The following is a 24046-nucleotide window of genomic DNA, read 5'->3' as shown; positions in this document are numbered from 1 at the left end:
AATATCAAAGGAAACTTCTCCCCCGTTTAGACCTGTTAGACTGAACGGTCTGCTAATGAAGATGACAGAAGCCTCTTAAGATTTGTTACATTTAAAGCTGAACAGGGCAGAGCACTGCAGAACACAGCATCAGTGTATGGATGATAAGCACACAGAGATTTTTTTCAGGTTTGTGTCTATCCCCTCCTTTTGCCCCATGATTCAAAGAAGCCACAGGTATTCTATATTCATAATTGGCTCCACTACTTCAAAGCTGGAATCAGCTCTGGTTGCTGCTTATACTTTTTCAGAAAGCCCACTCTGATTTCTGTTCAGAATTATGCAACGTGTTTATTTTGTCCTATCCTTTCCTAGCTATATGTGAATTCTCACAGCTGCCTTTGTGTGCTTTCTGGGCTGAACGCACTTTAACTTTGATCACTGCAAGGGAATAGGCCATGAAATAAACCTAACCTGAGAGAAAAGGTTATGAACTGTTTGGACTCCCCCAGGATAACACACTAATAACACACAATATGTAATTAGGTCTTGCTTTTGCAAGTAACTAAATACTAAAGGGCATTAAGGTACAGAAGTGCAGGAATATCATATTGCATTAAATTGATGTCATGTTTGTAGTGCTTCAAATTTCAATGTGTAGAAGTTATAAATAATAGAATATAAAAGTAAAAGCTGTAAGATATATTTAGTTGGTGTCTGCAATGTTTTAATGAGAATTAGAGAAACTGAATTGCTCATTAGAATAATTTTCTCTGAGATTAAGAAGCACATCACCAAGTTTGCCATCTTTGTAAAGACACTGAAAATTAGTATTTGTTCCTAAAAGGAAGTAAAGGCAAATAATGTGCAACTTGATGATTCTGAGGAGATTTATTGCAAGTTTCCTCCTCTGATCCTTTTCCAGAGTTCAGTGTCACACCAGCTCCTGAATACAGTTGAAAATCTACAGAGTGCCCTTCTCTTTGGGAAAGAACCAGATGATGAACCAACAGTCCTTACCACTCCTTCTGCCACAATGTATATACACAGGTAACAGGAACAGTGTCTCCCACCTATGCTCTCACCATTAACTGATGACAGTTAATCAAATTTGCACCAAATATTCATTACTTTGTCCTTAAATGGAACCACACAACTAAATATTGTAGCATAATCACAACTTCAACAGTGCAATGAGGCTGTCATTACTAACTGATAGTAAGAACAGCCTGGACTCCAATCAGCTTCAGTAACGCCACCTTAGAAATTCTCATGCTGTGTCTTCTTTGACCAATGGAGAATTTACTGCTATTTCTGGGATGAGGCAGTAGCTGCTTACTTTTGAAATTATGTGGAAAACTCATGTCATGCCAGGTAAGGGTTTTTTTTTCTTTTCCAAGTTGCCAATAATAACGTGTTATATAGAACTGTAACCAGCTTGACAGAAGCAAATATAATCATAAGGAGTCTGATGAGCATTCTCCGTTCCCTATAATCATCCCCGAATTGTTCCCCGAGAGCCTGAGTTTCATCCACATTTAACTGTGCATTCAAATCAAAAGTATGTTCACACAAGAAACCAGGTATGTCTTTCACATAAGTACAGCTAGTTGGGAACAACTTCCTATCCAGATATGCCAATTCCACCCCTATTTTGATGATTCTATGGTAGTGTTATGTGGAGTACTATGTCAGGGACAGATAATGTACAAAGTATTTACTGGCAGAGTGAGAAATAGTTTTTCAGCTAAGTTACGAAGTGAGAAAGCTTTTTCTCTAGATACGTCGTCAATGTTACTGATGTTTTTTCTTTTTTTTTTTTTCTTTTCTGCTTCTATTCTGTTTTGCTTGTGTCCCACCCTAACTGGACAGATTACAAACAGAAAACATGGATGGCACATCCATTAACATCTCCAGTTCCAGCTCTGCCAGCTTTACTCTCCCACCTGCTTCCTCTCTCAGTGTTTCAGGAGTTGATGATGAAACAGTGGATATAAGGGCAAGTAAACAGCTTTTATCTGACTCAATCTGATACACAAGTTACATTCTTGGTCTAGTGGTTTTAGAATCCCTTCTCCTTTTACAACGAATACACAATCACACAAGTCATCCCTCCTGTCATGCCAGAAAATTATTTGAAATATTTTTGGTCAGAGAAGACTTCGTTTATCTTAATTGCATGAGGTTGGTCCAGCAACCTAAGGAGGACTGAAAACTTAAATTCGCCATTCCATCAGCCCCTCACATACACTCCTGATTCATACTTGCACAGCTAGAGAAGGCAATGGAATGAATCAATACCAATAAATCTATTTGCTGTTCATTTACATCGAATGTTCTGAGGAAGACGCAACAGCTCAGAGTCCACATCACCATTAAAACTAACCTGCAGCAGTCCTGTTTCATCCCAGCTAGAAATAAATGAGTTTGAAGCACTCAGATGCTGCAGGAGACAAAAGGCCTGTGAATGTCCTGATGATAACACATCCCTCATTTGAATTAGGATATGGTGGTTTTTCCCTCAGAACAATAGATTGCCTATAATTGTCATATTTTTATAATAAATTTTCTAAAGGTGTCTCTGGTTGATTTGACATTCTCAGGAAATCACTACAATAATGGCAAAATGTATAGTTTTTTTCACTGTGTCTTTTCCAGCTGTGCTAAAAAATGTCCAGAGCCCACTGAAACCAGTGGAAACACATCCATTGTCTCACCTGAGCATTAGGAGAGCCTTCTGAATCCTCTCATTGGACAGATGACTCTGACATTCTGTGCATTGCTATCACAGCTGAAACAGACTTCTGTTTTCTAATTCCGAGAGGTGTCCAGAGCCTAGCTTTGGTGGAGCTACTCTGAAAGAGGCTTATGCAATTGCATTTTGATATCTGGTGTCTAAAAGGCAAAAGGGTTACAATGAATGGAAACAATAAACATTGTTGTACACATACCACGTTTCAGAATCAAAATCACTTTCAAGGTTTGTGTTTGACCTACCTTAGCTATAAGGCAGCTTCTTATTTAAATCTGGATGCAGGCTTCTTTTAAGTCGAGAACTGTTTGTGTCTGAGCTCAAGCTTTCACTGTTCATCAATTTGGAGCATGAATATAATGAAATATTGACAATAGCTCAAAACTGATTGATAACGTCTTGCTAATAGATGGTGAGCTTTGCCGTGAATCCCTTTTTCTCCAGTGACACTGGTTTTGACATCAGTGGAACAGTGGGAGGTCTAAGTCTTACTGATCTGGATGGCTTGACCATACCAGTCAGCAATCTCAAGGAAAACATTGAGGTAAACCCACTATTTTCTATCCTTCTCCCTCTTTTCCCTTTTTTTTCTTTCTCTGTTAACAAACGGTCATTTGTGTTATCATCTTCTGAGATGACTGCAAATGGTGGTAGTGCTCATTACATTTTATAACAGGATCATGGTGTCTGCATTTGTGGTGGCGGGATTTGTGTCATGTGAAGAAAGAAATAACAAATGTTTCTATCTTTTCTTTAAGAAGAGGCATCTTATTCTTCATTTAAATAGATACGAGCATGCTAATGGCTGTGGAAAAAGACTCCAGATAATGTCTGATTCCATCACTCCACAACTGTATGTTCATATCACTACTGTGTGGGCTTCCTAGCCCACGTATAAGCTGACATCTGAACAGTTTATATATGCCCTTCATGTAGCCAGTGTTTCACTTACAATCTCAGCTCTTCATTCAGTAACGCACCAAAGATCACAGACTTTGTGGTGAGTTTACATAGGTCTCAGATGAACTTTTCAGAGGTTAGCTGGCAGTATCAAGAAAATTATTTGAAGCCAATATTTTTGCTGGCCATGCTTTCCCTATGTTATGAAAAAAGATGATCTGGCATGTGGCTATATTGTGTTTACAGATAAGAGAAGCAAGATGCTTTGCTGTATTTAAAGCTATGTCTTTCTGTTTAAAAACAGATAATGTTACCAAGGCTTTCAGCAACTCAGGAAGATAAGATTCTGTTGAGTTTGGGCAATTTTAGTACTTTCCAAGTCAATGTCACCTCAGAAAACACATCTATAGTGATCCACCTGGAATCTGAACATGACATTCCTCTAATACTCTACTTAGGGTACGGTTATCGTCCAAATGAAACTAATTATGACATGAAAAATCATCTGTTCTATAAGAAAACTACTGGAGGTAAGACAACTTGTTAGTGACCCATGAACTTATGCCTTCTGGGCTTATGTAACCAAAAGACTTTCACCACCCATAGCAAGTGAAGGGCACTCAGTATGGGGAGTGCTCATCCACAACTTTACAGCACATGCATATTTGCAGAATGAGCCTTGACCATGAGTTCAGGTATCTAACTGGAAAGAAAACTCTCAAAGGAGTTTCAATTTGTCATGCTTCAGGGTTCCAATCTCTAGTATACAGTGTTCACTAACAGGAGCAAAGAGTGAGATGCTTTGAACAATGAGTTGCTAAGAATGATTTCATGCCTGTTTCTTCTGTTTGTTTATTTGATTATGTGCAATACAGCTGCATACTTCTGAATTAGCATTTCTATATATACATTGAAACTAAAATATTTATGTTCAGGTGAGATGAACACCTGGGTTCTTAGCCCAGAACAACTCATTTTTGGAGACGGAACCTACTATTTCATGGTTTTACAAGATATGGGAATGGATTCCACAGTCTATGACAGGCTAACTATAGCTGTCACTTGCTTCGCATCCCGCTGTGTATTTTGGGATGAGCACCAGGGGAACTGGAACAGCTATGGATGTCAGGCAAGTAGAGAGAAACAAAAAAATGTTTATATTATATACTTCAAAGCCAGCCCTTATAACCACCATCTTGTAGTAAAATGATAGCATTGAACTCACACTACAGACCAAGATCATTCTGAGATGTTTTAATAAACTCAGGTTTAGTCATACTGGACTAAGCTTCAAATGACACTTCCATTTCAATTTCTAGGAATGGGCTTCTATATAAGAAGAAATGGAAGCATTCTGACAAGGCTATATTATATTACAATGCCTGTTTCTGGCTAGACATTAGAATTAATATTCCTTATTGGAACTTGAACAATTCTTTTCTGTATAGCAGCTCTCCACACTAACTTACCATCATCAGCACTGTCTTTGCATTTGCTTGGTAAGTTATCTAATACTTTGAAGCCAAATATTTTATTAGGAAATTTTTCTGGTTTTCAGGTAGGACCAAAAACAAATCCTAGAAGCACACAGTGCCTCTGCAACCATCTGACCTTCTTTGGGAGCTCCTTCTTCGTCATACCCAATGCCATAGATGTTAGCAAAACTGCACAGCTATTTGGTACATTTGTAGACAACCCTGTGGTGGTGACAACTGTAGGATGCATCTTTCTGATATATGTGCTTGTAGTTATTTGGGCTCGAAGGAAAGACATCCAGGATGATGCCAAAGTAAGTCTTCAGCTAATAAAGACTAAGTATTTAGGCCAATTCCCATTTTGCCTAGCCTGTTTTAATAGGAAGTCTTTAACCAATCCTACTCTTTTCCCTGTAACTCTCTGTTTACTGCTAAGTATATGCGTTGTTCACAAGATGACAAATTCCTATCCACAGCTTTAAGGAATCCATACTTACAAAACAGCTAACACACTGCTTGTATTGTGTCACTCTGCAGGTGAAAATCACAGTACTGGAAGACAATGACCCCTTTGCTCAGTATCGTTATCTTGTGACAGTTTTTACAGGTCACCGCTGCGGGGCAGCCACGACCTCCAAGGTATCAATGGCACTATGCAGTAAGACAGTTCATGCACTCATTTAGAGAACTGGATGAATAATGGAGCACCTGAGGCTATTAAACAGGACAGCTCAAATACAATGTCTAAGCCAGAAAGTCCTTAGATTTGATGAAATCAGCAAGAGTATGCCAGAGGAATAATCATACAGAGGATCAAGATGTGCAAGTCTTCATTTTGCCATCTTATTTTCCAGGTGACTCTCACCCTCTATGGACTAGAAGGAGAGAGTGAGCCACACCATCTAACTGATCCCGATACACGAGTCTTTGAGCGTGGAGGAGTGGATGTTTTCCTACTCTGTACCTTCTTCCCTCTTGGAGAACTGCAGAGTATTAGATTGTGGCATGATAATTCAGGGGACAGTCCAACCTGGTAAGTGGAGATCTGAAGATCCTGGGAAGTAAAGATCCACAAATATTTTTTTATAATGATAACAGTTTTCCTTTTCTAGCACTTGAAAATTATCCTTTCTACAGTTCTAGAAAGGAAGGAAATGTTAGTTTCTCATTTTTACAGATAAATAGCTCAAATCATCATCTAAACTGCAGGACCAGGAGCGCTTCCCATATCCTGTGTCCCGTACAGGATAGGATGTGTTCTGTGCCTTACAGTTTAGACACAACCTAAGAAGCTGAAAGACAGAGTTTGTCCTCCACAGTCTTGTTGAGTCCTGAATTTCATCCCACTCAGTTACATGTGAATGTGCCCTGTATGTTTTTCCGACAGGTATGTGAATCGAGTATTGGTCCATGACCTGGCATGGGATCAGAAATGGTACTTCCTCTGCAACTCTTGGTTAGCCATTGATATTGGAGAATGTGTCCTAGATAAAGTGTTCCCAGTAGCTACAGAAAAGGACATGAAGCAGTTCAGGTACCTTCTGTTTTATGGACATTTTTACTCTTGATAGCAATCAGTCTAGAAAAGCAAGTACACAAAGAAGATCAAACCCCTAGAAAACAATGAAAATAAGGGAGGTCTTTCCATTGCCCTCAAAGGGCTCTGAACAAAGAAAAGAGGAAGGATGTTTAAGTAAGCCTAATCCTTACCCTAACAGTAATACCACACTGGAAATATTGGTGTTAAAGGAAAGCCTGACAAGATCTACAGAAACCTAAGCATCTTATCTTCTTTTATGTGTAATTTCCCTAACAATTTATACAGAAACTGCTCATGATTAGCTTTCCCTCCATGGTGCGGCCAGAAGGAAAAGACATAAGGAGCTATGACAATTCCATGCAAATCAAGCCATGATTATTTGGTAATTTCTCATAGTTATTATTTCTTCTGATAGTGCCTAGAAGCATGAACATGTCAGGATCCAGAACAACAGCTTTATTCTCCCTTCTCCTTTCTATGTATCATTTTGATTTCCCTCTCCTCCTTCCCAGCAATCTGTTTTTCATGAAGACCTCCAAGGGTTTCCAGGATGGGCACATCTGGTACTCAGTTTTCAGCCGCTCCCCGCGAAGCTCCTTCACACGAGCCCAGCGCGTGTCATGTTGCTTCTCACTGCTTCTCTGCACCATGCTGACCAGCATCATGTTCTGGGGAGTGCCAAAGGATCCAGCTGAGCAGAAAATGGATTTGGGTAACAATTCTCACCATTGCTTGGGCAGGGAAATAGATAGACAGCAGAATCTACAAGCAGGACAGTTAAACAAATGCGTTTTTTCACAAGAGAGAGATCTGATGGTTCCTGGGATTATTTTTACTCCTCCCCTCTGTTTGATATTGACAGGTAAGATCGAGTTCACATGGCAGGAAGTGATGATTGGCTTTGAGAGCTCGCTCCTCATGTTCCCCATCAACCTGCTCATTGTGCAGATCTTCAGGAACACACGGTCCCGCCCAGCCACACAGGGGAGAGAGAAGAAGCCAGGAAAAAATGGTCGAGTGTCCCCAAGCCTACCTCCCACCCCACAGGTCACCCAGGATGTCTCACTCACTCCAGAGGCTGTGATAAAGGCAAGTCCCTGTGGCTGCTCCCCAGCGAGTCCTGCAGTGCCCTCTGCTGCCATGCACCACCCGACCTCCCAGCCTAACAGCAGAAATCTTCCCTGTCAGCTGCCCTTCCTTCAGCTTGTCTGAAGTGAAAAGCTAATTACGCACGGGTCAATTACCCACCTACATGGAAGCCCCACCTGCATTAAGATCTGCCTAGGTACATTCCAGCCCTTGCACAATTATGTGCGACCAAAATCACTGTGTTCAGGGTTTAAAGAAAACATGAAGCAAGGCAGTGAAGACAAAAGGTATCACAGACCCCGTCTTTCTCAGCTTAGGTCCTCGTGCAGGTACGCTGTATTTTTGAATCCTGAAAGCTGTCTTGCTGAACTCATTGAAATCTGCCCGTCATATCCAGCACTGTAGGATATGCTATCATTATCCATTCTGGAGATTCTGGGGCAGCTCCCAGCCAGTGGTGCCTTCAGATCACATGAGCTTAAGTCACTGCAGCCAGAGTGACTGCTGTGTCGTTGCTGTCTTTTCTAGGATATAAGAAGAATTGCCAACTCACTCTTTAAAGCCTTGAAGATTCCATCTCTCACTTCAGTATCAGATTTTGGAAAATCAACTAACATCAACACACTTTTGGCATTGGTTGAGGACATCATCTGTCAGCAGAACAGAGCTGTGCAGGAGTTTTATGATGAGAACAAAAAGGATGACCCTATAATTGTCACATTAGGTGCTATGGATATACAAGGTAAACAACACAATGTGACCTGCCTACTGAAACCTTTGTAGTGAAAATGATGGTAATGATGGATGTGATGACACAAATTCCTCTTAAATCCTGGCAATTACAGAATCACAGAATGGTTGAGGGTGGAAGGGATCTCTGGAGATTGTCTAATGTCCAAGGATGGAGACTCCACAAATACTCTGAGCAACCTTTTCCATTGTCCAACTGCCTGCACAATACAGAAGTTTTCCCTCATGTTCAGACAGACTTTCCGATGTTTTAATTTCTGCCCATTGCCTCTTGTCCTTTCACTGTGCACTACTGACTGCCCAATGGAGTAAAGACACTGTGAAATTTCTATTTCTTATGCTGTAGAATTAAATGTTAGCTACCAGCCTGGCTTGGGAGCAGGATCAGTATCTCATAGCATAAAGACTCAAAAATACCATTTTTTTCACAGTCCTTTTGTCCTTTTATTTCTTCTTGGCCTTGTGCTGTTGTTTCTTTCAGTCTGACTCTTAACTTGGGCATTCATTTATTTTCAATTAAACAATAATACACGAGTAAACAATCCCACTGATTTCATTAAGACTTGCATTTGGCTTTTCCAATGAGTGTACCAAGCTACTAATTGCACAGGTAATCTATGAACAAATTAGCCTTGATCTTATCTAACTTCTCTATTAAGGTTTCAGGACCTCCGTTTTACTAAGTTGCCACCTGGCAACAATTCCAGCCCGTTCCAGCAGAAAAACATTAAAGCTCTAGTACTAAAGTTGCTTTTACATGTCACTTCCAATGTTACTCTTCACTTTGTCTCATTCATAAGCTTGAGCTCCACTTCTGCTAACCTTTGTACTGAACAGTATTTTAATCTAGGGATAACTATGCTGCTTTTCTTTAAAAAAAGAATAAATAAAAATTCTTTACCTGCAGAAAAAACAAGAAGCCCAACTCCAGAGAAGGGAATGTGTGAGCGGATGAAATACAGTGATTACAATCGCTGTTTGTACATGCAACTCCAGCGTGTAGAAATGGAGCTGAAATTACTGGGGCCCCATAAATTTCAGATGCCTCAGAGTTACACACAAGCTGTCTGTCAGGTTCAGCACATGAAGAACCTCCTGGAGAACCAGATCTGCTCATCAGCATCCATCAGTGAGAGGTAACTTAGTTCTCACCTCATTCTCAGTATAAGTAAATTCAGGTCATGAATTCAAACTGTTCAGGATGACGGAGCCCAAATAATTACTGCTTAATATGTGCTAGATAACCATTATTATAGCTGTAGAAACATGTTTTACTGTTATACTATCGTAGAGGCAACTAAGAAATTTCAATGCACTGTGAACTGCACACAAAAACAATAATGATAGATCATTGCTCTTTGTCATTTTTGCCTCCAAAACTGAATGTTACAATACAATGCCAAATAATAGTAAAGGGATGGGATGATCACTGAGCTCCAAAGCCTCAGACGTCTCTTAAAATGTATGGATAAAGAAAAATTAATAAGCAGGCAAAAATATTTCAGTTATTAAGTTGGATTATTAATTAATTGTTAATTGTTAATAATGTAATTAACAAATAATTTGAAAGTATTAAAAACAATAGCATTAATTATCTCTCTGGCCTTTATGGTGATCACAACAGATGTATCCAGCAGCTAAAATGCACTCATGGTTTTATTTGTCAATATTTCTACTGGAGGTTCAATTATTCATGGACTGAGGAGTAAATAAGCCCATCATACTAGTTTTGATTTTAGCTGATCTCTGTACACTTCCTCATAACTTTGCTCACTGTCGTTTTTGCTATTAGTTAAAATAATTCAGACTATTTTAATTGATATTTTAAATCATAAGATGTTGCCTATCCCCACTGAACCGAAAGACTGTGATTTTTGGCTTCTGTTCTACTGCAGAATGTTTTTTTCTCTTCTGGTTGAACCTCAAGGTGGTCCCTTGCTCCAAGCTTCCCCGGTGATGGCAAGAAAAGTCCTTCTTCCAAAGGGCTGCCCTGGTGGTTTGTGTTCATTGCATGGTTCCTTGTTGCAGCCACCAGTGGTGTATCTGGGTTCTTCACCATGCTCTATGGGCTGCATTATGGCAAGGAGAACTCCATCAAGTGGCTGATTTCCATGGCCATCTCCTTCTTGGAAAGTCTTTTCATCACTCAGCCCTTAAAGGTGAGATCCTCAGAAATACAACCACTGGCCAATATGAACTCATTGTACTATCATTTCAGGAAGACAATGTAATGTGTGGTAAAGAACCACGGGATTTAACATGTAAAATGAGAATTCTTTGCCCTTAAAACAAGAGTTAGCAGGTGGTTTCAAGAGTTCTGTTGTCTTTTGCTGATATTAACTCCATTAGTTTCATCTCCCTTGTTTTGTCAGAGTTTAATACGTGATGAGGTTTCTGACCAGGGAAGATGTGTCATATGGCAAAAACACTTTAGCTGGATGGACCCCAGTACAGTGCACTGTTCTCTTGTTGATGAGACAAATGATGACATTTGATGTTGATGATGACAAAGCCAAAGCACAATTGTTCTCCTGCAGTCCATGGATCCAAAGGGATCCAGGTCAAAGCCTGAGCTTCTTTATATGAAATGGGCATATGGTGATTCTATAGATAATTCTTTCCAGGTGCTGGGATTTGCTGCATTTTTTGCTCTGGTTCTGAAGAAGGTGGAACACGAGGATGAAGAAAACACAGCTATTGATGGGCCTTTGTCTGCACCAGGTAACTGCCTGTATAGTGAAAATTATTAAAGAAAGTGAAGCATTCTCCAACTTTTTGGAGAATTTGTGCACAAATATGTGACTCAGCTCAACTGAGAACTTCACTGGTTATCTTTATATACCTGAATCTTAGCTGACAAAGTTAGCAGAAATCACTAAATCCACAGGTGCTGTGACTATGTGCCTGCCCATTAGCACTCCCAAGATCAAGGTGGAAGTGGAAACAAACCTAAATAACTGATTTTGTTCCAGTTGGAGAAAATATAAAGACTACTGTATATTTAGGTTGTATAAATCTTGCAGAACACTTAATGAAAAAAGACCACAAGATCAAAAAGATAAAAGATAAGAAGTCTGGATCCAAAGAATAATACTTCCTTGTTTATCTTTTTCCATATGTTTTTACATCTGCAAATGTAAGTGCATGCACAACCTCCCCTAGCGCTGTTCTAAGGTTGCTCCTGTTATTGGAGGACCTACTTGCTGCCAGGATACTGGTATTTGACTCCTTCCTTCCCTCCATTCCTGGCTTGCCTATGTCAGGAAAAAAAGAAGTATTCTCCTACATTGATTCATACTAGATCAAGAATTGTACAAGTGGATAGCCAATCGCTTTTTAGTCCATCAACATTCAAGGAACATCCAGAAAAGAAAATAATAAAATGTGGCAAACTGACTGAAGCCATTATAATCAAAACTAATGAATCAGTGCTATTAGTATGCAGTAGCTATGCTTAAATATTTCAGCTCTCATGTCAGACATATCAAAAAAATCAGATATGCATGGCAGCTTGTTTTATGTCTGTGCAGACATCTCAGTATTCATGGCATGCCTTGCAACAACACCTGTAACTATTCCACAACCTAGTGAAACTAAACATGTGACCCAGCACAAAATGCACTCTTCTTCTAGATTGGTAGATCTTTATCTGACAAGTGTATCTAAAACTCAAGTTCTCTCTCAAGGAAATTTCCCATCTCCTTTAAGTCTTGTGATATGAAAGTCCTCAGTATACATAGTTTTCCACAACCACAAGTATCTGTACTACTCCCACAAACCAAACAGTGGTTTCTACAATCACAGTCAGGAGTCCTAGGGCACAGCAAAGGATCTGGATCAACAGCTTCCTCCCTGGTCAGTCTCAGGCTCTGAATACATCACCTTCTGAGATGCTCAGCCTAGAGGGAGACACCTGAACTATACCTGGGCCTAAACCTAATTACAGTGTGTTTGTGAGCTCCTTCCCTCCCCACTGTTTGCCTTACTATATTAATTGTTAAAATCACATCCCCGGTCTTCCTAAGGAACAGCATCAAACGGAAATGTTTCCTTATAATGTCCAAAGAAACAAAAAGCTGGACATAGATAATCTGTTGACTAATTCTAGGGTTTACTGTTCTCACTCACAGGTGACTCAAATCCTCTCTTTGGAGCCCGAAGGGACAGCATAAGCAATATTTACCAGCCACCTCCTGCAGCTGATGTGGAGAAAATGAAAATCAGCTGCATGAAGGAGCAGAAAGCATTTGCCCTCATCAGAGAAATCCTGGGTACTATACATATGTAGATTATCTTGTTTTATTCAGTAATATTCATCAGTATTTTTATATCAGTGAAAATATTGTTCTCTTGGATGAAAATGTTTTGGCATATCTTTAGCTTTCTGCCAGGCATTATGGTGTAGAGACAGGCTGTTCAGTGGCATTTGGAGCTGAAAGGAGGCAGGAATGTTAGCTGGAGATAAATGTGTGGCTAGAGGCTTGATTTTATGGTAAAGAAACACATTACAGACACATGCGAGGTTAATGAAAAGTTAGAAAGGGTAAAAGGAGGAGGTCAGCAGTTAAACAAAGTTGAAATCTGGAGGCCATCTTTGGAAGCCGTCTTTCTAAAAGTGGATAGTATCCATAGACAGTGATTTATACCACGGTTTTATTTCCTCTTAAAACAATGGAAAAAATTTCCTCAACTTCACTTGAAACAAAATTAGACTACTCATTTTATTTAGAGCTGTCACTACTATTGGTGTTCAGCCAGCCTTCCCACTCATTTTCTTGACCTCTACTCGTATTCTAACTGTGATATGCTTAAACTGCAGCACGTTGCAGTAACTTGTGTAAATTCATTAGCACTGGTCAGTCAGAGTCTAGCAAAGCTTCTCCTTAGCCTAATAAGTGATGACAGCCGTAATCATTCATGCCATTCATTTTGAACAGCAGTGTTAATTCTGAGCTCACATGTGCTGCCTCTTCTTGTTTTTTCCAGCCTATCTGGGGTTTTTATGGATGCTGTTACTGGTTGCCTATGGGCAGAGAGATCCCAATTCCTACTACTTAAACAAACACATTGAGAACAGCTTTACAGATGGATTCCATGATGTCTACAGTTACCAGGATTTCTTCACGTGGGCAAACACTACCTTAGTCAAAAATCTTTATGGATCATATAAAGGTGCAAAGTCACATTGTTTCACTTCAGCTTGCTAGAAACACTTTTTTTTATATACATCTCCCTAACTTGCACACTCATATTTGACCAGAGAAAGAGACTGTGAGTGCATAAGACTGGTACAGATTCTTATAATATGAACACTAGTGGATAACAAAAACCCACAGCCTGACCCCAAGTTTCATGTGCCCTGATATTTTCGTTATCTTTAATATAATGTGAAAGTTCTGCACTGTTATTTTACATTTTTCACATTTTACATTACTTATTCCAGATATTCAGAGACATGCCTCAGTTTTACACGAGCTTCTTTCCATAATTCAAAACCAGAATGGCAGATAGGTGGCACTGTAAAGCTTTGCCTCAGGAGAGCTCTGCATCATGACTTAGGTCAATGTGAAGGCTAATTATGCAATATCACCAGGTTTCTATCCAGTCATATCCAGTAATAAATATGACCCATTTTCCAGCTCACATTGAACAGTAAATACTGAAATACATTAGCAGGGTTGTTCATTGGACGTGACAGGCACTGACCAACTGTGGTCAAGTGAACACTACATAAAGCTACTCTGCTATGTGACTTGAAGCAAGCCATTTTTCTCCTCCAGGCCTCAGTTTCCTTCTGTATAAAATACAGCTAGGTAATGATACTGAACTCTGTTAGTGATGGATGTTATCTAAGAACTCCTTTCAAATCAACACAAGGGCTTAACTTTCATGACTGTTTTGCTTACAGTGTTTTTTTAGAAAAGAATCCATAGCAAAATATTAATACATCAGTGGATCATAAATGAGATGAAGAAATATTAGTAGTAGTTCTGTCATATGACCAGTACTGCTCTTTTCCTTCTCCTGTTTAGGATTCATTACAGATGGTAATTCCAAGCTGGTGGGTAGTGCTCGAATTCGCCAAGTAAGAGTGAAAGGAGACACCTGCCCTATTTCTCCCAAACTCCAGCATGTGATTCAGGAATGCCACGCTCCATATTCCCTTCAAACAGAAGATACATCAGATTATGGGGAACGCTGGAATACTTCGATCTTTGATAACTCCTCTGACTTGAGCTCAGCATGGCAGTATCAGAGTCAGTCCCAGCTGAAAGGGCACCCCATCTGGGGCAAACTTGCTATCTACAGGGGAGGGGGATACGTGACTCACCTGGGAACTGATCCTACAAATGCCTCCAGGTACCACTTGTATTCTTGTAAATTATTAGTGTTTCTGCTGTAGCATCAATGATGATCTTTCCTCTACCCTACTTAAGATTCATTTCAGATTGCATCCTGAGTTTTCTTGCTGTGCATTGTGCTGGATATTGCAAATATTACTGTGTTGCCATCATTGTAGTTTATGTTCCTATCATCTTGCTCCATGCTAGGTAACAACCAGGATCCAAAATTAGAAACTTTTTCTCCTAACTTACATGCATGGATTCCAGATTTACTCAGCTGCAGAAATATATAATGTTGAAAAACTAGTAAAACAATCCTATCCATGTATTAATCCAGTGTTGGATGTAGTCTGGTGTTTAACTTCTAAAATATTGAATTTTCTAAGGGGATGTCAATAGTTGTGAGAAAATAATTTAGCCTAAATCTTATGTTAATCTTATGTTACCTTGTTACTATGCTTGAACTATGATGTTTGCCTGTTTTCATATCATAGTAAGATCTGTGAAGCTTCTTTATCTCTCTTCAGTGTTTATACTCCCTAGATCCTTGCAGACAATTTTGTATCTACCTTAAAAGAGAAGAATTAGTGAAATTGTACTGCAAGTAATCTCCTGTATGTAAGTATGAATAGTAAGAGAGAATCCTTTTAAAAATGAAATAATAGAAAATGAGGCCTTGAAACCCAGGACTCAAAAAGAATTTGGCAAATAAGGGACCTGAGATAAATGAGCAAGAAGCAGTATCCCACAGGGGTGGAGATCCAAACTTACAGATAATTTATCTGTTGCCAGAGATATCCATATTTGTACAGGAACTTATATGAGGTAAATGATCAGATATCTGAGGCATCTCAGGTTTAGCACTGGCCAGTATCTGATACCTGCCTGTCCTGAGGAGCCAAAAGGAAGCTTACCACCTAGACTAATGGTACAAATATCCCGTCTCCAGATTGACAGACCAGATGTCCTCTTGAACATCTTACTCTTTCTCTATGACAATATCCAAATACTCCTATCCTCCATGTGATGCTGTCTCCTGTATGAATTAGATCACTGGTTATACATTTTTTTGGCAGAACTCTCCAGTACCTTTTCAACAGCGTCTGGATAGACACCTTCACAAGAGCAGTGTTTGTTGAATTTACAGTCTACAATGCCAATGTCAACCTGTTCTGCATTATAAGCCTGATGTTTGAAACCAATGCTTTAGGTGAGAACCTTTTTTAAGTTACACATTTCTGAAGACAGCAAGCAATGCACTTAAAAAGTGCAGATTTACATGCTGTCATGTAGTTTTACCTACCTTTACCTAGTTCTTTATTCAGTAAATAGAAGTGTTTTAATAAATCTAATAATGACAGAATCAAACCACGTAGGAAAAATGTAGCCATCACAGTAATACAGACCATAATGGAATATCTTATGTTGTGGTCATCTGCTGATGAAGAAAACATGGTACTGAAACTTAATCTCCAGAATTTACACAACAGAAACAAGAAAAATGATGTTTCCTAATCACTTCAGCTAATCAATACAGGATTAAAACAAAAAGTCTGTCTCTTTTGTTCGAGAAGACTTCTATCTAATATATAGCTGTGTTATCATGTAATATATAATCTGGATGCAACAAAGAAAATAGTGAACTAGATTCCAGTTTGAGGGCCATAGAAAAATATTTAATCTGAGCAGTAGCCTCCCTCAGGTCTGTCCCAGTATTGGAAAATGCCCAAACCAGACCACAAAACTGAGTTCGTTTTCCTTGTAGAATGAGATTCAGATTTATATCTCCAGGTCCTCCGGCTACATTTCTGCATTTGTAGTCCAATCCAACCTCAGCCCTGATGGGATTAATATCATACTATCATACAAGAGAGCACTAGCACGCTAAAAGCCATCAACTGCCTGAAATTCCTATTTGAGGAAAATTTCAAAGACTACTTATAAGGTTACTCACAGAATCAAGTCTAAATCTTCACAGAATCACAGAATCATTAAGGTTGGAAAAGACCTTTAAGATCATCAAGTCCAACCATCAACCCAACACCACCATGCCCACTAAATCATGTCCCGAAGTGCCACGTCCACAGGTTTTTTGAATACTTCCGGTGATGGTGACTCCACCACCTCCCTGGGCAGCCTGTTCCAATGCTTGACCACTCTCTCTGTAAAGAAATTTTTCCTAATATCTAGACTAAACCTCTCCTGACACAACTTGAGGCCATTTCCTCGTTCTCTCGCTAGCTATGTGGGAGAAGAGACCAACACGCACCTCACCACAAGCCCTTTTCAGGTAGTTGTAAAGAGCGATAAGGTCTCCCCTCAGCCCCCTCTTCTCCAGACTAAACAACCCCAGTTCCCTCAGCCGCTCCTCATAAGACTTGTGCTCCAGACCCCTCACCAGCTTTGTTACCCTTCTCTGGACACACTCCAGCACCTCAACGTCCTTCTTGTAGTGAGGGGCCCAAAACTGAACACAGTATTCAAGGTGTGGCCTCACCAGTGCCGAGTACAGGGGTACGATCACTTCCCTACTCTTAGCTTGATAAGTTGTATCTTAGTTTGATAGTTGTATTCAGTCTCAAGGGAATGTGAGTACGGAAGTCTTACTGGTGAACTGAATTGTTTGAATAAAAACAGAAAGATGTAATTATTAGAGCACTGCAGTGAACATTGTTTGCTTTTCAGGGGTCTTCTTCACAAGCGCAGAGCTGCAAAGTGTCCGGCTTTACCCATACACCAACAGTCTCCATATTTTTGTGGTTGCAGCAGAAGTAATTTATTTCCTCTTTATTGTGTACTACATGATAGCACAGGTGAGACCCAATGGAAAGCTCAACTGACAGCATCACCTTGTGTCTGGTTTTGGTTTCACTTACAAAAACTTTAGGACTGTTCTTGATTTCAGTAGTGCTGCTGCTGACTTGCATCAATGGAAGATTGACTCAGATACTGCATCTGTATTAAATAATAGCAAGGAAACATTTTATTTGGCTGGAATGCTTCTTTTGAGAGACATAATCGGAAATTAGTGCAAGATGTAGTTCTATCAATGTGCAATAGCCTGCTTTATTGAGGAGGGGATAGCCCTAATCTTTAGAGGTGTATTGTATGATACGGAGTCATGAGACTGAAACAGTAAAATTCCTCTTTTCACAGGGAAAACTGATGAAGACTCTGAGATGGAGATACTTCCGCAGCAAGTGGAATCTCCTCGAGATGGCCATTATATTGATTAGCTGGAGTGCCCTGTCAATGTTTGTGAAGCGAGCAATCCTTGGGACGCGAGACATCAGCTACTACCAGGAACACAAAGAGGAGTAAGTACTAATGCTAATTAGTGCATCCTTTGTCGGTGCTTCTTATGCAGAAACAAACCTATTTTTCCTCTTCCCAGACAGCAGCTTGTCTGTGCTAGATAATGCTACCCTGTATGGCTATATTCATGAAGCATGGAAGTATTTCAGGGCTTAGATGTGTGTCAACAACAGGATCTTCTTCTGATAGTTCTAATAAAATCCAGCAGACTTGTTCACCTAGCACCAAGTTCCCTAGCCTAGCTGCTGGTTCCCTCTGGGCATCATCCTCTTCTGAATCAACAAGCCTTTCTGCTACAGGACATTCATCCAGATAGTAGATAATCTGCCTCATTCTTTGTTGTAAAAAGACATTAGTTAGAGGACAATAATGGTTTATTTTATACATAATGCAAAATGATAAAATCTGTTAAAAAAAGGGTCACACAGAAAAGAGGTGATAGAATCAACAGGATCATTTAGGAAAGAAAGGACATCTGGAGGCCTCTGCTCCAACCTCCTGCTTTGGTGTTAGATCAGGTTGCTCTGGGCCTTGTTTGGTTAAATTTTGAGTATCTCTGAGGACAGAGATTCCACAGGCTCCCTGGAGCCCTGTTCCAGTGCTGAACCACTCCCACTGTGGGAGGAAAAAAAAGAGGGTTTTTTTACATCCTGCTGGAATTCCTCTGTTGCAAGTTGTGGCTGTTGTCTCTCGTACTTTCACTGTGCACCTCCAGAAAGTGTCTTACTACATCCTCTCTATAACCATTGACTAGGTAGTTGGAGACAGCAATTAGAGGCCTCTTCAGCTTTCTTTTCTCCAGGCTGAACAAACCCAGCTCCCACATCCTTCTGTCATATGTCCTGTACCCTGACTCCCAACCATCTCAGCGGCCCTTCACTGGACTCAATGTCCTTCTTGCACTGGGGAGCCCAGAACTGGACTCAGTATTTCAGATGCATCCTTGCAAGTGCTGAATGAGAGGAAAGAACAAACACTTTCTTTAACCTGACAGCTACATTCTTGCTAATGCAGCATGCATATACCATATAGCTATAGGTCATGTACTATATTAGCATACACAATTTATAAAAGCTCTTTGTAGTCACCTCTGTTGTAAACAAAATTGTAAGTACAAACAATGTGCTACCTTCAAAAAGGGTAAATACAAGTATTACCAAGCTTTTTTTTCAACTAACATTAAGACGTGACTCGTCTCAGTCACAGATCACAGTTCTGACCTCCAATCTTTTACATCATTCCTTGCAGTACTTTCTCACACAACTTGTTGGAAATTAGTTAATCCTGTCACAGCTAATGCATCCTGCTAGCTGCACAGCACCAGTAATCCCAACCCCTCCAACTACACATGCAGGGAAGGACCTCTCCTCCTTTCTAAGGGTCAGAATTTGATAGTAAATTTGCATTAGCTGCCTTTAAATTGTGACTTGCTAAAAATCAGCAGCATTTGGGCTACAGCCTAGACCCTCTCTTGGCTCTAGCTAGTGCTGTTAAAAAAAACCTCTGCCATGTACAACTGAGCTTTTTGTGCGCACACAGCAGGAAGTACAGACTGGAATATTCAAGCAAGAACTCAATTTAGCTGCCCACTGAAAACAAGGACAGAGTGACTGGCTTTTCCAGCATACTCATTTATACACTTCACAGGCTTCTGTGTGCACGGTCTATTACATCTTTTCTTTTTTCTAACAGCTGTGTAAGCTTTAATGAAACAGCAAGAGCCGATGCCGTTCTTGGCTACCTGATTGCGTTCCTAGTGCTTCTCTCCACAGTGAAACTGTGGCATCTCCTGAGGCTCAACCCTAAACTAAACATGATCACTTCGACTCTAAGGAGGGCATGGGGAGATATCTCTGGATTCATCACTGTTATTGCAATCATGTTCCTCGCCTATTCCATTGCTGTAAGTACCATGTGGTTTCTGTTGTCTGCAGTCTGCATCCAGGTACTGTCAAGTTAAATTAATTATTTTTGAATGCTGAAAACAACACAAATGTTGTATTTGAAATGTAAAACTGAATAAAGATGCCTATCTACAGCTTAGGTTAGTAGCTTGGAGTCCAAGTCTTCAATATAAGTGAAAGAGAAGTTAAAATATCCACTTGTCTGTTCTTCGCAAACTGAAATCCAGTACAAAAATCAAACACTGAGACCAAAAAAAAAAAAAAAAAAGATTATCTCTGTGTAATAGGTGTGACAAAGAACAAAGTACAGGAATAATAATTTTCTGGATGAAGCTCAAATTTGGGAGAGTGCAACAAGTGCCATTTTCTGTTTGGCTAGTTTTTAAGTGGGAAATAATTATTTTTCTGCCTATTATAGGAATACTTACTATACACATAAAATTGTATTTTCATTCTACTGAGATTAAAGAATTATTGGACTGCAACTATTTATGTATATTTACTGTTTTAGCTGAACTGCTTTGTGTAAATCTTCTGGCAAGCAATGTGGGAAATTCAGTACATGTCAACTGCAAAATCACTGAAAAAGTGGAAACCATCTGCACCAAATGCAGACTGTCCTGTAAAGGGCAAACAGGTCCTGTGACAAACAGGACCTGCTGCAGTCTCGCACTGCCTGATTTCACGTTCCTCATCTCTCCCCCCAGCACTGACACTCTATCAGCTGAACAGCTTTAGGCACTGGCGTGGCCACAAACTTAACAGGTAAAATTAGTGATGAGATCAGTTCCGTGACCCAGCCTGTTGTCCCATCACGCAAGTGATGGAGCTGTGAAAGAAACAGGCAGAAGGATGGAGAAAAAGGTGAGACTGCAGCAGCCCCTGTTTAAATCAGACACAGGAGGCCCACAAGATATAAATGAAGAAAATAACACCTTGGTTACTGAGGGCAAACAAGGAGGTTGCCTATTTGTGAGGATTTGTGCACTGAAAAGCAAGTACTTGTGATTATAATCAATTTGGACAATTATGTAGGGATAAATTTTCTACTTGGAGGTGGGCTGAATTACTTTCATGACTTTGTCATGTATTGGCAGATTTTTTTACATATCTAGGGCAAGATGAGCAGATATAAGGCATTCTAATATCTATGATAAAAGGTCTTACAGCTAAACGCACTCAGAAAGTATGAATCCAGTTCTTAGCTCTAGGTTAGTCTTCTTTTGTGACCTTGTCTGGTGTTTCCCCTGTTTGCAAACAAAAAAACCCCAAAATACAAAAAACCCTTGATGTCTCTGATGACAAGTTAGGAGAGCTTTCTCTGAATACCACAGCCATTAGCTGATTCTGCAGCAAGTACTCTGATCATGACACAAGATATGCCTTCTTTCCTCTGCAGACAAACTTGATATTTGGCTGGAAGCTCTGCTCCTACAAAACTCTCTTTGATTCAGCAGAGACCATGGTCAGTCTTCAGCTGGGAATCTTCAACTATGAGGAGGTACCACCTCTGACTTTGAGAAGTTTACCACTGTGTAATTAGCAGCTCAGCTATCAAATATGCTTTGAACGAGCAAACAGACTTCCGATTAGTGCTAGACATTAATCTCAATTTGCAAGTTCCACAGGCTCCTAAAGCAGCCACCAAAAGTAACCACTCATCAAGACAAGAAAAAGACACCGAGTGAAATATATCTCACATCCCATTTTGACCATCGGTAGGCTCATAACGAACATTTCATTGAGGATGTTTTAACTAGATGTGTTACTTATTGACTACTGAAAGTTTTGAGTAATTGTCTTAGAAAGCTACAGACAGAAATGTAAGCAATGCCCTGCATTTGTTCTGAATGCACATCCATCAGTTTCTCAAGAAAGGCAAGGCCTTCCACAAGGGAACTTTACATTACATTTTTATTATTCTTGACTTTTTCATTAAATTCTTTCAAATATTACAATATCCTTTGAATGACTCTGTGGATTAAGCTAGTTCTCAGACATCTCTGAGAGCGAAGTCCTCCCTAGTAGATGTTTTTAGACCATGGATCCAACAGGGTATGGGTAGCTTTGAAGATCAGTAAGTGGGCATGAAGCTTTTCACCTCTACATCCCACTCATGAAAATACATTCCTATGTTATAGCTTACATGACAATAATGGTTTGGGATTTTTACACAACCATTAGTTGATATGTGTCCGTGACAGTCTGACTGGGCTTCTTTGTAAAGACACTACTAAACAAAAGCATATAAAGCATACAGATATTTCATTTATAATTTGAAAGCTGAGTCATAATGGGGCTTCAGCTGTTCTGTGGATAAACAGATCTCCAGGCTTGTCAACTTTCACATGAAACTTTCACACCCTTACAATCAAATGCAAACACTTAAAAAAACCCCAAAGATTGCCCATATTCATATATACAAAATATTCTATCATATTTGTACTATATCATATCAACATAGGAAAGTGACTAAAAGAAAACATTTTTTTATATATATGTATAATATATAAAGCATAAAGCCACAGGGATTTTCAGAAACAAACTCCCTATTGTGTCCTAACTGCTTGTATGAATGTTGTATTGTTGGGGGGGGGGGGTGTTCTTTTGTTTTTACAATCAAAATATGATGTCTTACCTTATCAATACGGCAGGTCTTGGACTACAATCCAATTTTAGGCTCGTTCTTAATTGGATCCTGCATAATTTTCATGACATTTGTGGTACTGAATCTGTTCATTTCCGTGATTCTGGTTGCTTTTAGTGAAGAGCAGAAGCACTACCAGGTGGGTTCATCTAAGCTCTCCTGCCATTTTTAATGTTTATTGTGCAGTGCTTACTCATGATTTAGGTATTCTCCCATCAAATGAAACCTCCGTAAATTCAGTCCTACTCTTAAGAAGACAACATTTACTCATAAAGCATACTTCAGATTTTCCAGATTTGCACTGTCCATTCCTGTTCAGATGAGGGGCTCTGTTCAGATTTAGTACAAGTTCTGATTTGTAGCATTCTGTTCACATACTAAATCCAGCAAAAAAGTCTTAGACTCATGCCCCAGCTCCATTGAAATCCGTGCCAAAACTGCTACTGTCTCCATGAGGACTTTACAGCTCTTTTTAAACACGTCACTGTCAGTGCCTGACCCATTCAAGCTATTGATAGCATGGTGTGAAATCCAGCTTAGTACTGCAGTACTGTCCAAAGTTCCTTTACAGTACAAAGCCAAGGGAGAAGAAAACAAAGGATACAGTCAAGAGAAAACAAGATATATTTAGCTTTTCTCATTTACTTCATCTAGAAATGGTGGGTAGCTCATTGTATATACCACTAGCTCTATGGTAGCTGGCAAGCAGACTCCAGGCTCCTGTAGCAAGGTTTCCATGGGCTTTGACAGAGGCAAAATTTCATCTGCAATGTCTATGCTCACCTATGCTCCTCTGGGATCTTTGTCTTGATAAAAATACTTGCATGATGATTTGGCAGTTACTCATGCTCTGCTTAGAGTGAAAGCTGGCTTATGTCACCTCAAACACAGATTTTCCCTCGTGACTTTCCCCGCCTCTGGGCTGTGCATCCGACTAACTTCTCGTTGTTATTTTAGGCTTCAGAAGAAGAGGAGATTGTTGATCTAATGCTGATGAAACTTTTCAGTTTCTTCGGGATTAAATGCAAGAAGGAAGAGAAGCCATTCACTGATGATCCACTGAAATCACCTGTCAACGATTAACTGATAACCACCATGAAAAGCCACTTTGCGGATGAAAGATTTACTTCTTAACTATTAGCTGCAGCGGCCAGACTTAGGTTATCGTGGCTTCTGACTACAATGTGGTGGCGTTCAACCAATAAACTGTTGCTGACTGATGTTGTTATAGAGTATTAGCGAGGAAATAATGTTAAACCTAAGACAAAGTGTTCTACGTGTACTTCCTGTAGACTTAGCATCTGTGTTTAATAAACACTGCTTCTTGCGCCCTTTGGCTAAAACCGCTCGC

General features: G+C 39.8%; 1 protein-coding gene across 1 annotated transcript in view; it reads left to right on the top strand.

Annotated features, from left to right (window-relative positions):
- The window catches only part of LOC309409494 (polycystin-1-like protein 2), a gene marked incomplete at both ends in the record, with an annotated part of 42017 nt that extends 18239 nt beyond the window's left edge, over window positions 1-23778 (top strand). The window contains 24 exons of the mRNA XM_082005653.1: window positions 905-1029; window positions 3176-3275; window positions 3936-4161; window positions 4567-4760; window positions 5190-5420; window positions 5644-5745; window positions 5961-6139; window positions 6494-6640; window positions 7159-7358; window positions 7509-7735; window positions 8264-8477; window positions 9393-9621; window positions 10413-10644; window positions 11110-11206; window positions 12616-12756; window positions 13472-13657; window positions 14518-14845; window positions 15906-16039; window positions 17515-17642; window positions 17986-18146; window positions 19837-20047; window positions 21448-21549; window positions 22703-22834; window positions 23653-23778. Of these exons, the coding sequence (XP_081861779.1) occupies window positions 905-1029; window positions 3176-3275; window positions 3936-4161; window positions 4567-4760; window positions 5190-5420; window positions 5644-5745; window positions 5961-6139; window positions 6494-6640; window positions 7159-7358; window positions 7509-7735; window positions 8264-8477; window positions 9393-9621; window positions 10413-10644; window positions 11110-11206; window positions 12616-12756; window positions 13472-13657; window positions 14518-14845; window positions 15906-16039; window positions 17515-17642; window positions 17986-18146; window positions 19837-20047; window positions 21448-21549; window positions 22703-22834; window positions 23653-23778 (4152 nt within the window). The remainder of the gene's footprint in view (window positions 1-904; window positions 1030-3175; window positions 3276-3935; window positions 4162-4566; window positions 4761-5189; window positions 5421-5643; window positions 5746-5960; window positions 6140-6493; window positions 6641-7158; window positions 7359-7508; window positions 7736-8263; window positions 8478-9392; window positions 9622-10412; window positions 10645-11109; window positions 11207-12615; window positions 12757-13471; window positions 13658-14517; window positions 14846-15905; window positions 16040-17514; window positions 17643-17985; window positions 18147-19836; window positions 20048-21447; window positions 21550-22702; window positions 22835-23652) is intronic.
- Window positions 23779-24046: the final 268 nt, after the last annotated feature.

This window comes from Phaethon aethereus, assembly GCF_964289735.1.
Source record: "Phaethon aethereus genome assembly, chromosome: 13".
NCBI classification, from domain to species: domain Eukaryota; kingdom Metazoa; phylum Chordata; class Aves; order Phaethontiformes; family Phaethontidae; genus Phaethon; species Phaethon aethereus.
This window is presented reverse-complemented; position numbering and strand designations above follow the sequence as displayed.